Source organism: Leopardus geoffroyi, chromosome C3, assembly GCF_018350155.1.
Source record: "Leopardus geoffroyi isolate Oge1 chromosome C3, O.geoffroyi_Oge1_pat1.0, whole genome shotgun sequence".
In the NCBI taxonomy this organism is placed as follows: domain Eukaryota; kingdom Metazoa; phylum Chordata; class Mammalia; order Carnivora; family Felidae; genus Leopardus; species Leopardus geoffroyi.
This window is the reverse complement of record NC_059338.1, coordinates 71,137,538-71,154,148: the sequence shown is the minus strand read 5'-3', so window position 1 is coordinate 71,154,148 and position 16,611 is coordinate 71,137,538. Positions and strand designations below refer to the sequence as shown.

At 59.5% G+C, this 16,611-nt stretch overlaps 1 protein-coding gene across 6 annotated transcripts in view; it reads right to left on the bottom strand.

Moving 5' to 3' along the window:
- PLEC (plectin) overlaps window positions 1-13,581 on the bottom strand; it is a 56,380-nt gene extending 42,799 nt beyond the window's left edge. For 2 of the 6 annotated variants that reach the window (XM_045455434.1, XM_045455435.1), the window contains exons 1-2: window positions 13,479-13,581; window positions 12,082-12,280 (exon numbers count right to left, since the gene is read on the bottom strand). In XM_045455434.1, the coding sequence (XP_045311390.1) occupies window positions 12,082-12,274 (193 nt within the window). In that variant the 5' untranslated portion in view covers window positions 12,275-12,280; window positions 13,479-13,581. Of the gene's footprint in view, window positions 1-10,412; window positions 10,577-12,081; window positions 12,281-13,478 lie in introns of those variants that run through there. The other 4 variants (XM_045455444.1, XM_045455447.1, XM_045455433.1 and 1 more) reach the window with 3 other exon arrangements.
- Between the last annotated feature and the right edge of the window lie 3,030 nt (window positions 13,582-16,611).

Below are 16,611 nucleotides of genomic sequence, written 5' to 3'. Positions count from 1 at the left end.
AAAAAGGATCTTTTCACGTCTGAACCCCTGGTGCCTACAACCGACTGTGACCTTATTTGGAAATTGGGTCTTTGCAGATGTTACTAAGTGAAGGGTCTCAAGATGAGATCACCCTGGATCACGTGGGTGGGCCCTCAACCCAGTGGCAGGCGTCCTTAAGAGAGACAGAAGAGACCCTAGGAGGAAAAGCCCCAGAAACCAGGCAATGCCAGCAGCCACCAGAAGCTGGAAGAGGTGAGGAAGTTCTCTAGAGCCTCCCAAGAAAGTGTGGCCAACACGCTGACTTTGGACTTCTAACCTCCAGAACAGAGTTGATACATTTCTGGTTCTTAGACCACGTGTTTGTGGCAATTTGCTACGGCAGACACAGGAGACTGGTCAAGGTTTCGTTACGGGGCACAGTGAGCAACACCTAAGAGTGTGGACGAGGCTTCGGAATCGGGCAGTGGACTGAAGAACATGCCAGAAAAAGCCCGGGCTGCGGTGAGCCGCTGGTGGAAACCCAGATGCTGGAGGCGATGCTGGTGGGGACTCAGAAGGAGGAGAGGGACGCGCACTGGAAAGCGGACGAAGGAGACCCCTATGGAACAGCAGCAGGAAACGCGACTGGACGCTGTCCTGCTGCTAGGTGGAGGCCGAACTTGCGAGTGGTGAACTTGGACCTTTAGCCGAGGAGATTCCCGGGGGAAGCGGGAGGGGTGACCCACCTCCTCTTGCAGTGCATGGGAAAGATCAGAAAGATAGAGAGGCTGGGGCGCCTGGGTGGCGCAGTCGGTTAAGCGTCCGACTTCAGCCAGGTCACGATCTCGCGGTCCGGGAGTTCGAGCCCCGCGTCAGGCTCTGGGCTGATGGCTCAGAGCCTGGAGCCTGTTTCCAATTCTGTGTCTCCCTCTCTCTCTGCCCCTCCCCCGTTCATGCTCTGTCTCTCTCTGTCCCAAAAATAAATAAACATTGAAAAAAAAAAAAATTAAAAAAAAAAAAAAAAAAAAAAAAAAGAAAGATAGAGAGGAAAGACACAAGTTGTGGAAGGGGCTGTTACGCAAAAAGGGAACTGGCACTGGTGACCCAGGAAGGTCACAACCTGTTCAGATGGCAGAACGTGTACCTGGTGGGAAGGCGGGCCCTGGAGAGAGTGCCAAGGCTGCGACCACACAGCCCCCTGCCGACCAGGTTAGCCGTCTGGCCCCCTGGTCCAGTCAACCGTCTCCGCAGAAGCCGGGAACGGAGAGGGGTCACCCAGAAAAGTCCGGTGGAGAACCCTCTTGTCCGGAGCCACGGATCCCTGTGACACACAAGGTCTGTGAGAATGTTGTAGGAGCAGAAACACCACCAGCTGGGACGGAAGGGGGCAGAGGCAGGATGCAAGGACGGAAGGTGGTTAGCATTCTCCTGTGCTCACAGGTTAGCTCGTGGGCTGCCCCGCAAGGACAAGGAGTAGGGGACCCCAGAGCAGAGGCCAGGGGCAGAGGCCGGACAGCAGAGCATCAAGCCAGAGAGGAGTTTTCTCAGGAATTTGCCCTGTGGGTTCAAACTTGCTGGGGACTGGTCAGCCCTCTATCCCTTTCTATTTCCCCCCTTTTGGAATGGGGGTGTCTATTCTATGCCAGTCCCACCACTATCTTCTGGAAGCGTTAAGACTGGCTGGCTAGTTTCACAAATCCACAGACAGACAGGAGTTTTGCCCCAGGGACCATATCCAGACCCTCACCGATATCGGATCAGATGAATGTAGTCTGTGCGTGACAGATGTGGATTTAGGGGGGCGGGGGGCACTGGTTTCAATGGTGGTCCCCAAAATACATGTCTACCTCCAAATCCCTAGAGCCCATGAATGTTATCTTACTTGGAAAAGGGGGGTCTTTGCAGTTATAATTAAGGATCTTGAAATAAGATCGTCCTGGATTACTCAGGGAGGCCCCAAGAGCAAGGACACGTATGCTTACAAGAGGCAGAGGAAGGACACAGGGGGAGGCCATGTTGAAGACGGAGGCAGGTACTGGACAGAGGCCATCACAAGCCAGGGAACGCCAACGGCCACCAGGGTCTGCCCCAGAGCCTCCGAGGGAGCACGGCCCTGCCGATACCTGGATTCTGGACTTGTGGCCTCCAAAGGGTAGGAGAGTAAAGTTCTGTTGTTTCGGGCCACTGGCCACCGGATGCTGGCAACTTACTCCAGCAGCCGCAGGAACCTACCACAGGGCTGTCTGTCCTCGTAAGCAGGCGCGAGTTGCTAAGGAGACAACAGCAAAGCCCACCCACGTCCCTCAGGGCCACCTTGGTGCCTATTCTATAAGCTTTCCCTGCCGCCTTTCGCCTAATAAGGAAGGGGGAAAGGATACGTTTCAAAAGTTCAAAATACACACTCACTTGAAAAACCAAAGAACGGAAAAAAAGACATAAGAGACACCTCTTTCTGGTTTCCCACAGCTGCCTCACACCTGCAGTCCTGCACCCCGCACCCTCCGGGGGGTCCCCCCTAACCCCACCGTCCTGGCCACCAGCCCGTCTGAACCCAGACCCCAGACCAGCTACAGCAGACACCTTCTAGAATCTTCCTTTCCTGCAGAATTGGTTCCGGATCTGTCCCCGGCCCCGAAGCCACAGCGGGGAGCAGAGCATCCCCCCCATCCTGTCCTTGGCCCCACAACCCCTCTGCCTCAGGACGGCAGTAAAGGTCCCTGCCGAGAGCTGACCACCTGGACAGGACAACCCTTCTGCAGCTAAGCCTGGCCGCAAGCTGTCCTGGAGCAGAAGACGGGAGGAGAGGAGAGAGAGCAGGCCCCACAGCCTCCTGTCCCACATCTTCTGAGTGGGCACCTTCCTCCCTGCTCACCCCACATGGCCCTCAATGGCAAGGGGTGATCACATTCAGCCCCACACGTGTGGACGGGCCCAGCACCCCACGGTGCCCACGACGCCGAAGGCCACAGATGCCCCTCCGGGCCAAGGCCTCCCCTGCCCCAGGGACCTCAGGCCAGTGCTCCGCCTGCCTCCTCTCTGTCCTGGAGGACGTCCTCCCTCCCACACCGCTGGACATCTTACAGCCCCACACGACCCTTCTTACCCCTCGGCACCTCCAGCCCGATGACATCCCCAAACGGATCTCACCAAGGCCCCCAGTGTCCCTTATCATCAAGTGTTGGGCACTCTTCGGGCCTCATCGTGCTCGAGACCCCTCGCCCAGGCAGCCTTCTGGCTTGTCACCCCTTCCCCGGGGCCCCCAGTATAAGGCTCTGCCCCTGCCCCCAGCTCTGCTTGTCCAGCTGCCCCTGGGCTCGGAGCATGGGTCTCTTCTCCTCCTTGTGGGGGCCCTGGGGTTCTGTCCCCAGCCTGGCCTCCGCCTCCCAGGGTCCCCGCGTGCTCACTCACCTGCAGCCCGGATGCCCTCATCCACGCTCCCGTTGTCCCGCCCTCTGGACCTCCGCCCACCAGCACCCCGCCTGCCGCCACCTCAGCACCTCCGCGCCTCTCCTCAGCCACTTGTCTGGAGGCACCCAGGAGTCACCAGGACCCCCACAGGGCTCCGGCTGGGGGCCCGCCTTTCCCTCCCCTCCATCCCCTCACTTTTAAGCCACGCTTGTCACATAACACAGGTGCAGCAGGACACAGACCTGGCCCTCAGAAAGCTGTCTGGTGGGAAAGGAGATATTTAAAGTCCTCTTTGTCACCCACCAACCCAAGTCCGGACCCTGAGCGTGACACCCCAAGGCTCCAGCCCACCTCTCAGCCCAAAGCAAATGCCGACGGATTCAAGAGGTTTCGTTAGAAAACAGAAACAAGGGGCGCCTGGGTGGCTCAGTCGGTTAAGCGTCTGACTTCAGCTCAGGTCATGATCTCACGGTCCGTGAGTTCGAGCTCCGCGTCGGGCTCTGTGCTGACAGCTCAGAGCCTGGAGCCCGTTTCAGATTCTGTGTCTCCCTCTCTCTGCCCCTCCCCCGTTCATGCTCTGTCTCTCTCTGTCTCAAAAATAAATAAATGTTAAAAAATAATTTTTTTAAATAAAAAAATTAAAAAAAAAGAAAACAAAAACAAGCATCAGAACTGGAAGAAACTCCCAACAAATGTTTATGGTTTGTTTGGTTTTTATTTTTTAGAGAGACAGAGCACAAGCAGGGGAGAGGCACAGAGGGAGAGACAGAAGCCCAAGAAGGCTCCACGCTCAGGGCAGAGCCCGACATGGGGTCGATCCCACGACCCCGGGATCAGGACCTGAGCCAAATCAAGAGTTGGACTCTCAATCAATTGAGCCACCCAGAAACCCTCAACAAATATATACTTTTTAGTGTTTATCTTTGAGAGAGAGAAAGAGACAGAGTGGGGGGGGGGGTGGTGAGAGAGAGGGAGACACAGAATCTGAAGCAGGCTCCAGGCTCCGAGCTGTCAGCACAGGGCCCGACGCGGGGCTCGAACCCACGAACTGTGAGATCATGACCTGAGCCAAAGTCGGATGCTTAACCGACTGAGCTGCCCAGGCGCCCCAAGACTGATAAGTTTTTAAAGCTGATACGGCTAAAGATACCACAGACAGGATTAAGTAACAATCAACCAAAAATGGTCATGGTGTGAGTTGTCAGGACAGCAACTGGGGGCACCAGGGGGACTTTTAAGAGGCTAACAAGTTGTTTCGTCATGTGCGTCCTGGTCACAAGGCAACTTTGAAATTTAAGTAAGCTTTGTGTGTAAAATTTGCTCACTTTTCTGCAGGAATGTTACACTTCAATAAAAAGTTTACTTTAAAACCATAACAAACTGGTGAAAAGATTGAAACGTTTAAAAAAACAAGGAAGTTAATATTCATAATGTGCGAAGAGCTTTTATAATTCAAAAAGAAACATAAGATCTTACAGAGAAATGAACAATGCTCTTTTTTTCTTTTTTAAACCCTGGATCCCTACCTGCCTCCCTCCTAGATCTGAACAACGGTTTTGAATGGGTGAATAGGTGACTTGTAAAAGAAAAAAAGTGAAAATAGCCAGTAACTAGGAAACAAAACTCACTTTATTTAAGAATCAAAGAATGCAAATTAAAACAGTCAGGATTTTCTCATCAATCAACTGGCAAGGAATCGGAGGACTAGTTTGTCTTATATCCTGCATTCACCTATGTCAGAGGGCAATCCAGAAATATAATGATTTTTTTTTTCAACGTTTATTTATTTTTGGGACAGAGAGAGACAGAGCATGAACAGGGGAGGGGCAGAGAGAGAGGGAGACACAGAATCGGAAACAGGCTCCAGGCTCTGAGCCATCAGCCCAGAGCCTGATGCGGGGCTCGAACTCATGGACCGCGAGATCGTGACCTGGCTGAAGTCGGACGCTTAACCGACTGCGCCACCCAGGCGCCCCAGAAATATAATGATTTTTAACGATGAGCCCAAATGTCCACGTAAAGGGACCCGGTAAATAAACTGTGGTATTTCCATGTAATGGAATATTTAGTATCCATTACATTTTTTTAAAGGGGGGTGGGGTGTTGGGATGGCTCAGTTGGTTAAACCTCCCACTCTTGATTTTGGCTCAGGTTGTCATGTCACGGTTGTTGAGATCGAGCCCCGAGTAGGACTCCTTCACTGAGCACAGAGCCTGCTTGGGATTGTCTCTCCCCCCACCCCCTGCCCATCCCTCACTCACTCTTGCCTGTGTGCTCTCTCTCTCTTGCTCTCTGTCACTCTCTCTCTCAAAAATAAACACTAAAAAAAGAAAGGAAGGAAGGAAGGAAGGAAGGAAGGAAGGAAGGAAGGAAGGAAGGAAGGAAGGAAGAAAGAAAGAGAAAAAAGCATGAGGGGCCAAGACCATTCAATGGGAAAAGAGCAATCTTTTCAACAAATGGTGCTGGGACAACTGGAATCCACATGTAAAAGAACAAGGTTGGATCTTCACGTCATGCCATACTCAAAAATTAATTCAAAACAGATCAAGACCTAAATGTAAGGACTAAAATGATAAAAATCTTGAAAGAAAACATAGGCATAAATCTTCATGACTTGGGAATACGCAAGAATTTCTTAGAAATGATACCAAAAACACAAGCGCTAAGAAAAAAATAGGTTAACTAGACTTGCCAGAATTAAAAACTTTTGTGCTTCAAAGGACAAGCACAGGAAAGTCAAAAGATAACCCATAGAATCACACAATTTTGCAAATCATCTATCTGGGAAGGGACATGTATGTAGAATACATAAAGAACACTTACAACTGAACAGTAAAAAGACAAAAACCCAATTTAAAAATGGACAAAGGATCTGGATAGACACGTCTCAAAAGAAGGGACACAAATCACCACTAAGCACATGAGAAGGGGCTCAACATTATTAGCCACCGGAAAATGTAAATCCCAACCACGACGAGATATCACTTCCACCCGCTAGGATCAAATGTCTATAATCTGAGAGGCAGATAGTAGTAAGTGTCGGCGAGGACAGGAAGCAATTGGAGACCTCACACGCCGCTCAGGGGGACGCAGAAGGGTACAGCTGGGTGGAAAACAGTCTGGCAGCCCTTCTACCAGTTAAACATAGAATGACCACATGACCCAGCAAGCTCACTCCTTGGGACCTACCCAAGGCAGATGAAAGCATAGGCGTGCACCAACACTTGCACACAAGCGTTCAGGGCAGCATCACTCATAATAACCGACGGTGGAAACAACCCAAACGTCCACCGACTGATGCACAGATAAACAAGGTCTGAGGGGTCCACGCCATTCGGTGTTACTCCGCCGAGAAAGGAATGAAGTCCCGTGACATGCTACGACATAGGCGGACCTTGAAAACATGAGGCTAAGTAAAAGAAGCCAGGTGCAAAATGGTTTGATTCCATTTATATGAAATGGCCAACAGAGGTCAATCCATAGATACGGCAGGTGGAGCAGGGTTTGCCAGGGGCTGAGGTGTGAATGTAAGTGTTCTGGAATTGACTATAGTGGTGGTCTCATGAGCCTATTAACACGCTACAAACCATTGATCTCTCTCTCTCTCTCTCTCTCTCTCTCTCTCTCTCTCACACACACACACACACACACACACACATACACACACACACACACAGTGAGACTGGGGCCAGACATGTGATTTAACTGTTTCTCTGTGTACTTCCATAGTGCTTGCTTGTTTTCTTTTCTTTCTTTTTCTTTCTTTCTTTTCTTTCTTTCTTGTTTTCTTTTCTTTCTCTACTTTTGACAGTGAACACACACCAAAAGTGCTCTCCAAAGCCCAAACAACTGCTAGCCTCTGCTCCCTCCAGCTGAGCTCTGGCCACCAAAGATGCCACCCCATGCTATCACCCCCTCACCCATCCAGCACCCTGCAAATGCTGGCTGAGGGCCCGGGGCTGGTGCCAGGGACACACATAACCCAGCTCAGAGTCCAGGACCGGAAAAAGTGAGACATGTGAGGAAGGTGCCGGGAGTGACGGCAGCCCTGCCAGGGAGCTGGGGAAGCCCCTCCAGCTGAGCCTTAAGAAAGCACAAGACAGGCGCCGGGCACGTGCCCTGTGGACATGACTCCCCCTCCCAGCGACCTTCCAGAGCCACCTTCTCCAACCCCCTGCCTGGAGGCCCTGCCCCCATGCTACCCTACACTCTCCACGCCCTGCCCCTCCCGGGACCGTCACAGCAGCTTTGTCGACACCCCAAGGCACCCCAAGCGCCACCCACGCTTGGACCCACGCTGACTCTGTTACCGTCCTGCCCCCAGCCTGATGGGACAAGCCTGAAGTCTCTACCCTGGCTGCCCGGGCCCTCCTGGCTAGCCCCACTCCCCACTCCCTGCCCTGACCCCATGGCCCCCGACCCCCGCACATGCCACTACTGGGGGACTTGGGCCGCTCCTTTACAAACACCCTTACCCCAATCACCTGACCCACCTGGATTCTCCTGCACCCCAAACCCTTCCCACACCCAGCCTCTGAATTGCGGCAGGCCAGGCTGTGGGGAGCTGGGGGTCGGGACCCCTCCACACAGCCCCTCAGCACAGGAGGCTCTCCCATAGGGCCCCCAGAGCTTTCCGGCCACGGGCCCAGCCACTCCTGCCCCACATGGAATTTGCCTCAGACAGAAGGCAGGGAGGATGGGGAGGGGCAAGGGCTCAGGCGGACAGGAAATTGAGAATGTTCTGGGAGGGGCAATGACCATGCAGGGTCACTGCCGGGGATTTCCAGGGGGAGAGCCCAGGAATGAGTGACACGTCCAGGGTAGCGCCTGGGGTGTTGTGGGACTGGGGAGGGAGACTATCCCTGGGGGGAGGGGCTGAGTGGCCACACTCTGGAGGGGCAGATGGGGAAGGAGCAGGGCAGGGGTGGGGCTGGGGAGTGAGTGCCAGCTTGGGGTAGAAATCAGGAGGCAGAAAGAAGCCAGAGCCCTCTGTGGGCCCAGCAGGGACCAGGAGTGCCCGGGGAAGGGCTGGGTGGCAGTCCCCCAGGCAGAGACAGCCGGTGCTGTGCCAGGCCCCAGGAGAAGAGGGCTCTGGCCCCCGCCCCACCCACACGTTGGCTGACATCAGGCGCCATGCCTTCCTTCCCTCACTGGGGGAAGCCCTCCACCTCCAGGGACAGGATGGGCCTCAGTCCTCCGTGGTCCAAGGGGCCCACAATGGTCAGGCCTGCGGCCATGGCCCAGCCACCTCTGGCTTCCTCTAGGCTGCTCCTGGCCTTGGCGGTGGCCCTGGCCTGACCACAGGCATCCCCTCGTCCCTCACCCGGAGGGGCTAAGGAGTCACAGGGGTGCCTCGTATGACGCAGAAGTTCTCCTGACTCCCAGACCTGAACGGACGCCCCCCCCCCACCCCCGCCTTGCTACCCTACTTTAGCAGTGCTCAGCCGCCAGAGCCACACGCGCCCGGGGAACTGCCCCATGGCACTGGCAGGCCTGCTTCGGGAAGGTGCCCCTGCGCCCACAGGCAAAAGCCAGGCGAGAGTTGCCCTCTGCCCTCTTCACCTCTGTCCACCACATCCAGGATGCGGACACAGACTGAGACAGCCCGGTGTGTCTGACACCAAGCCTGGCGTCCAGGGAGCACGGGCGCTGAGATGGGACCCCCAGGGATCTGTCAGCGCTCACTCCTGGGAGGCAGGCCTCCACCCCAGGGAGCAGAGGGGACACGGCTACTCAGCCCAGGATGCCGCAGACTGATGCCCAGGACAGGCTCTGGAACCGCACGCACCTCTGCGACCTGATCATATCAAGGAAGGTTCTGGAACGGGCCACTATTTATTCTGTGCAGGCATCCTCACCGGAGTGTCCCGTTCATAAACAGTCTGTCCCAGGGTATGCCAGAGAGCTGTGGCCCACGCGGGCTGCTGCTTCCTTGCCCGGGACCTATCCAGGGGGACCCCCACCCCCAGCCCAAGGCCAGGCCAGCCGTGGAAGGTGAGAGCAGTGGCCGGCCGGCCCTCTGGGTAACTACCCCCCTCTCTCAGGAGCCCCCTGTCACAGGATCACCTCTACCGGCACCAGGCAGACGAGCTGGAGAACCACACAGCACATCCACCTTGCTAGAGATCAAACAAAGGCCGCGAGGGGAGGGTGGCCGGGCAGGGGTGAGCCCTAGGCCCTGTGAGACCTCTCTCGCTGCCTGGGTGAGGGCAGTGGGTAGAGAGCGAGGCCCTAGCAGGACCTCTCTCCCTGAGCTGCCCTTGGGGTCAGAGCCAGCAAAACCAGCCACGTGGAGCTGGAAACAGCTCTGGTCAGCTCTGCCCACGGCCCCCACCTCGACCCTCTCCAGCCACTCACTCTCAGGGCCCTAAGCCTCTGTGGGCCAGGAGCCAGGGCCACGTTGGTGCCTGCTAGAGCGACCCAGGCAGCTGACCGCAGTGAGGCCCTGGGCAGGTCCAGAGACCCTGGGGAGGGGGGAGGGGGAGGGGGGAGGGGTTCTGTCAAAGCCACAGAGCCAGTTTCTCTGAGGAGGAAGAGAGGGTTGCTCTGTCTTCCCCAGCCCCCAGCTGCCCCCCACCCCAGGGGACAGAGAAGGGCTGTGAGGAGCTCCTTGCCAGGGGAGGGTGTCAGTCTAGGTGCTGGCCAGTTTGGGGAGGTGAGGAGAGGCCACAAGTATGTGACCCACTGCCAGGTGTGGCAGCCGCCCCCACCCCACGCGGGGGCGGCGCCCTGCCGAGGGGCAGCGGACAGCTCAGCCTGGGCCCACGTGTCTGCTGGCCTCAGACCGGGGACACTGGACACCGGCCCTGCGAGCCCCCGCCCCGGCGCGGCCCACCCCACCGCCCGCGCCGCGAGATGCCCTATTAAGGGCATGACAGCGGGGGCTCCGCCGGGCGCCGCAGCCTGCGGGTGTCGGGCGGGCCGGGCTCCGGCTGGGCGGCGATCGGACGGACGGGCGGCCGCGGACAAGGGGTCAGAGGCCGGAGGACCCGCCGGGGCCCCGGCCGGACAGCAGGTCGCCCGCGGGGCGCGCGGGGCCCTACCTTTGTACTTCTCCCGCACCTCCTCGTAGGCCTGGATGAAGTCCAGCTCGTCGGGCGGCGGGCCGGGCGGCAGCCGGGCGGCCATCCCCGGGCGCGGGACGCGGCGGCGCAGAGCGGCCTCCAGCCACGACGGCCACTGTCCCCGCGGCCGCGCGCCGCTCAAAGGGGCGGCCCCGCCCCGCCCCCGCACCCAGGATGCCCCACGGGCGGGGCGGGGCCGGGCGAGGGGCCCTGGGGCCGGGGCCGCGCCGGGCAGGCTCGGGGCGGCAGGGCCACGCGCGTCCCGGGGCGCACGCCCCTCCCCGCCCCCGGCCGGGTCCCGGGCCCCGCGGCCCCTCCCCGCCGGCGACCTCACCTGGCCGCCCCCCCTCCCCCGGCGCGCCCCTCCCCTCCGCCCTCCCGCCGCGAGGCTGAGGACTTGGTGTCTTCGAGGTAAAAAGAGTCCCCAAGACGAAACATGTAAGTATGAAAGGGCTGAAATAGGCGATTTGCGGAGGAAAGAAAACAAAACGTTTGGTAAAAACAGAAGACAAATTCTTTCCCGCCCCTGAAATGGGCACAGACCCGGTCGCCCGGGGGGACAACGGTCCGGGTGGGGCGCCCCTAGCAGTACTGCACCCCAGCCTTCAGGGCTGCTACCCCGTGACCAGAATCGGTCACGGAATCCGTCCTAGCACAAAGGTCGTGCGCGAGGATCGCGCCCTGCGGCCCTGACGGCAGCACAGCTCCTGGCAGGGACTGCTGAAGTCCCCCCTCCCCCAGGGCAGGGGCTGACCCCGAGGAAGGTCCAGGCCTGAGAAGGACATCCACGATTTGCTCTCCAGTGGGTAAAAATCCTTCAAATCCGTATGTGACGCTTGAAGCCTGGCGGGTCCTGCGCCCGCACCCACTGTCCTGGGGCATCTCCCTGACCTCTGGCCTGTGTCTCCACCCACAAGCCCTCACGGCCCCCAGTCCCGTCCTTGCCCCACAGATGGCCTTCCAGGCCTGTCCCCACCGGCCTCAGGGTGCCCTCCGGGCCTCCTGCAGGGGCCAGCCGTCCCGTCCAGGTGCCCTCATCATCGTTCTGTCCGCAGAGAGGAAGGGGGTCAGAGCTGCAGCCACTGTCGGGGAGACCCTCAGCTGGCTCCTCCCTCTCCCAGCACATCCTGCCTGATGGCCGCCAGCCCTGGGTCACCCACTCCCCAGCCGCCCGCCCCACACCCTCAGGGGCCTCGACTGGGCCTTTCCCACCCGCCTGCCCAGAGCAGCAGCTGCTGGAGGGCGAGGCAGGACCCCGAATCCCCCCGGGGGGCTGCAACGCTAGCCAACCGGGCGGCCCCTCCTCTCCTGCTCCTGTGTGCTTCCACGCACCGCCAGCGGTAGCAGACCAAGGGGCCCGGAAGATGGCTCTGCCCGCAGGAGCCCAAGAAGGTGTCAGGGCATCCGGGCCCTGGCTCCTTGCGAGGCCAATGATGGCACCCCTGCGGCGGTCGCCACCTCAGGCCTCCTGCAGCTGACAAGAGGGTGCCAGCAGGTGGCGCTGTGCTGCCCGCGATCACCTGCCACAGACCGGGGCCCTCGGACCAGCTCGCCCTCTCTCAGTGCCCGCAGGTAGCGCGCAGCAACAGCTCAGTCAACAAGCCAGGGTTAATGTCCGAATCGGACAGATGAGGCCGCTCGGCGTTACCTGCAATGCGGATGACTGCCCGCTCAGCAGGGTCCAAGACACTCCCATTGCCTCCGGAGCCACCTCCACCTCGCCGGGTTCTCTGCGTTTTCCCCAGGTTCCAGGGCAGTGTGTCCCCGGGGCTGGGCGAGCTGCTGCTGCCTCCGCTGGCATCCTCGGCCACTGCCCGCACCTCGTGGTCCTCGGCCGACATGGCCTTCTGGAGAGGGAGCGGGAGGGGTCACCCTCTGTATTTAGGCGGATACTGCACACTAACCAGCCGCTCCGTTAACCTAGACATTGACCGCACCCTTTTCACCCTCACTCCTCCTTGTCCCGCTTCACCCACATACTGACCACCCCCCTCACCCCTCCTTGTCCCGCTTCACCTACATACTGACCGCCCCCCTCATCCCAGACATTGACAACTCTCTGCTCCCACCCACAACTGGCCTCGATCGGACCAGCTCAACTCTAGGACACCCACACAAAGACACCCCTCCTCCAACACTGACCTCACTCCCTTGTCTCTCACCAGGGCACTAGCACCTACACACTGTCACCCAGGGGCTCGTCCCACCACTCAGACACTAGCGTCCACTGGCTCCCACCCGAACCTGGACGTCCCCTCTACACCTCCGATCAGCAGTCAAGCTGGACCATCAGGACCGCACTCCCTTCCCTCTGCCAGCCGTCAGGGAAGGACCCCGGCCCCGGCCCCTGGTCGCTGGCGCTGTACCTCCAAGCTCCAAGCCTCAGCCTCCAGCACCCCCATCGTCCTTCCCCGCCCCCAGCCCCGTGCGGTCCCACCTCGGTCTCCGCAGTGAAGGCCTATAAATATCTGGAGCCGCAGCGGCGTGGGCCGCAGGAGCCCGGCCTCCCCTCCGGCAGCCCGCCCAGCGCCTCATGCACGCCCGCACCGCCGGCTGCCGGAGCACACGCACACCCACGCGTGCCCGCTGCTCTGCTCCCGGTCCCCGGAGCGCTGGCGTGCGGGAGGTGAATGGGGCTCTGTCCCGGAGGGTGGAGTGCAGTGGGGGCACAATGTGGGCTCTGTGCCTCCGCCCTTGGGCTCAGGGCTGGGGAGGAGACGGCGGGCACCGAGCTGGGGGCCACCCGCCCCGCCCCCCACAGGCTGCTCTCCGGCACCTCTGCCGCTCCCCCCACCCCACCCCGCCGCCCCGGCCCCCCGCTGCCGGCCGCGCCTCCCCGGCAGCCTTTCCTGCCCACACTCGGGGCACCGCCCGTCCAGTTCCGCAGTCTGGGGCGCGCAGAGGTGGTGTCGTCCCGAGGGAGGATGGGCCGCGACGCAGCCCCAGTTCCGCGACGCCTGCTCCCGCAGAGCACCCCCCCCCCAATCCCACCCCGCAGCTCCCGCACCCTGCGCGCCTCTCCATCCCGGCCCCGGTCCTACGTGCCTGGTGGCTCAGCTCGGCTAGGCTCGGCCGCCGCAGCCCGACTGCTGGGCCAGGAGAGCCGCGGAGGCTGTGCGGGCGGGGCGAGCCCGGAGCCCCGCCCCGGTCCCTGCCGAGCGCCGCCCGTGCGGTGGCAGCGCCCGAGCGCGCTCGGGGCCGGGGCCTCACCGAGGCTGGGACGCGCGTCCGGCTCGGAGGGCAGCGCCGGAGCAGCGCTCGCCCCTCCCGCCAGGCGCAGCCCTCCCCGTGCGTACTGGGCGGGCCGGTCGGCAAGGAGACGTTGTCGGAGAGCGTGCGTGACACTAAGGCGACGTGGGGTCGCAGGGGTGCGCGCCGGGTCGCGCCTTGGCCCGTCGCCCAGGGCCGCCTCGAAGGAGCCACGGACGCTGCTCCTCGGCCCTCGCCTCCAGCCGCGCCGAGGTCCCTCGCCCCCCAAGCGGGGGGCGGGGGTGACCGGGAGCTCCCGAAGGCCCCGCCGCCTGGTTTCACAAACACGTTTATTCAAACAACGGAGTTGCGCTCGGGCTAGGTCGGGCCGGGGTGGGCGGTGTCGAGCTGGCCCACCCTCCTCCCGGGCTCTGCTGACCCCTGGCGGCTGGGTCGGCCCCAAGCGGGGACACAGCCCTGGCCCTCCGTGCCGGCACCCACCTGTCCACGCACAGCAGCCGGAGGCAGGGGCGCCCCCAGGGGCAGCGGAGGCAGCCGAGGGGCCAGCAGGGCTGTGCGCCGCGGGGAGCCGGGCGCCAGGGACTGCTGGGCCGAGCGAGGAGGGGGCCCTAGGGTTAGGTGGCTGGGGAGTGGCCCAAGAGCCCAGCCGGGTCCCCTGGGGAGCCTGGTGTGAAAGGTGACCAAGATCCCGGGCCGGTGGAGGCAGCCCAGGAGCAAATGCCAGGGGCCCGCAGAGAGGGCACCCGCGGGCCTCAGCAGCCCTGCCTGTCGTCACCTGCCAGCACCAGTGCCCGAATACCACCTTGTGGCCGTTTAGCGTTGGGGGGCCAGTAGCCGTCCTGAAGCGACAGGGAGGGGCACCCTGCTCCCCTGCCCAAAGAGCGTGCCTGTGAGAGGAGGGGGGGACAGCTGAGGGCCAGGGTCGCCAGGCATCAGCAGAGCCCGTGTCCCCGCTGCCCTGTCTCACTGTCTCACTGTTGAGGCTGCAGTAGCTACAGCCTGAGCACCGATGTCAGCTCAAGGACTGCCCACACCATGTGACAGGTACAGGACCCGCTCAACCGGCCGCCTCTCACAGACCGCCGCAGCGGGTGCTACACACGCTCCACCTGCTGGGAAGCCAGTCAGGGCCAGGCTCTCCGGAGAGCCTCCTGCCCTACCTGCTGGGCCACCCCAACAAAAGTTGAGAAATCAAGAGCCTTCTCTTGGTGGAGCCAGGGTCTAGGGAGACCACGCGGCTCCAATCATGCTGTGTCCAGCTGCGGAGGCCAGGCAGACATTGGCTGCCCGGGTGGGGCCCCGAGGCCTGCGGGTGGGCAAACCCAAGCACCCACCAGAACTTGGCACCCACATCCAGGCCCCCTGCAGAGAAAAGCTAGGCTAGGCGCCCACTGCTCACAGGATTTCTCTTGGAACACCGAGGCCTGTCCTGGACCTCTCGGCACTGGGAAGACCGCTGTCCGCCATGGGGGGCCAGTTCAGGGGCCCAGACAGAGCTTCTGAAGAAATTGACTCACCTCTTCAGGGGGGTGCAAAAGAATATCACATTCGTGAAACAAGACTGACTTCTGTGAAAAGGAAATAGTCTGAAAACACGGAGAATGGAATGTCTGAGTTGAGTCCAGGGGGGAGACCGGGTGACGAGATCAGGAAGTGGGGTCAGGGGGCGTGACTCGGAGCCAGCGGTGGGGGCCCTGTGGGGACAGGGCGGCCCGCACAGGGGTCTAAGGCCTGCACAACAGGGCCTCTGCGAGAAAACGGGGCACAGGTGGCGGCCAGCAAGTGAGGGCATGCGGGGAGGAGTCTCCCTACGCTGAAGGCGGCGTCTGCCGATGGAGAGGATCCACAAAGGGCCGAGAAAGACACATCCCCAGCACCTACCTGCTGGGGAACTTTGAACTTTTTTTTTTTTTTTTTGCAAGTCACACTTTGTCTTTTTTTTTTTTTATGTTTATTTATTTTAGAGAGAGACAGACAGAGTGCTAGTGGGGGAGGGGCAGAGAGAGAGAGAAAGAGAGAATCCGAAGGAGGCTCCAGGATCTGAGCTGTCAGCACAGAGCCCAATGCGGGGCTCGATCTCACGAACCGTGAAATCATGACCTGAGCCAAAGTCAGACGCTTAACCGACTGAGTCACCCAGGCGCCCTGACTTTCAAAGCAAAAGAAAACTTCGCCAGTCTCCAGACACACACACACCCAAAGTCCACATGCAAACGGGACAAAAATCTTGGGAAAAAATGCACATGCTCGTCACAAAACTGCTTGATGCTAAGAGACCACAAGTGGATTTTTGTTTAGCTTTCCAAAAAACAAACTGTTTAAGAGCAAAGAAAAAGTACTGTCTTTCAAAGATCTGAAGGAAACACTTTGACCCTGAATGCCGTAGCCAGCGATGCTACAGACGGTGGGAGGAAACGAGCACAGTTTCGGGTACACGAGAACTCGCGGCACACACTCAACTTCACAGGAAGGTCTCAAACACCTGGCAACTGTCATTTTGGGGGGGGGAGTTATTCCAATATCAACTGATAGATGCAAATGACCTGTAATGGTAAAAGGCAAAATAGATTTAAGAGTCCAGGATATTTACTAGCCATCCAAGGAGTTACCTTTACTAAGCAGGTGAAGAATCTGCAGGAAGGGAACCAGGGAGTGCCAGGCAGCCGAACACAACCCAGAAAACAGGAAGAAAGTAAAAAAAAAAAAAAAAAAATTTAAGTGCCACGAGTCCTTGAGCCCTAGAGTATTCTTTCATGCAACACAGCTGTAACAACTAGGATTTCAGTTCCCTGTTGCCCCTGTGGTTTAACGGTGAATATTTTTTCATTATCGCTCTATGTCCATCACCGTACGGCCCAAACACGGAGCCTCGTGATGGCTGTAGACAGAAGATGACGTCGGTCAGCCTTGGTGACATCATAAAAGTAACGTACCTGACCAGATTGTGATGGAAGGAAGAGGCAAGGGG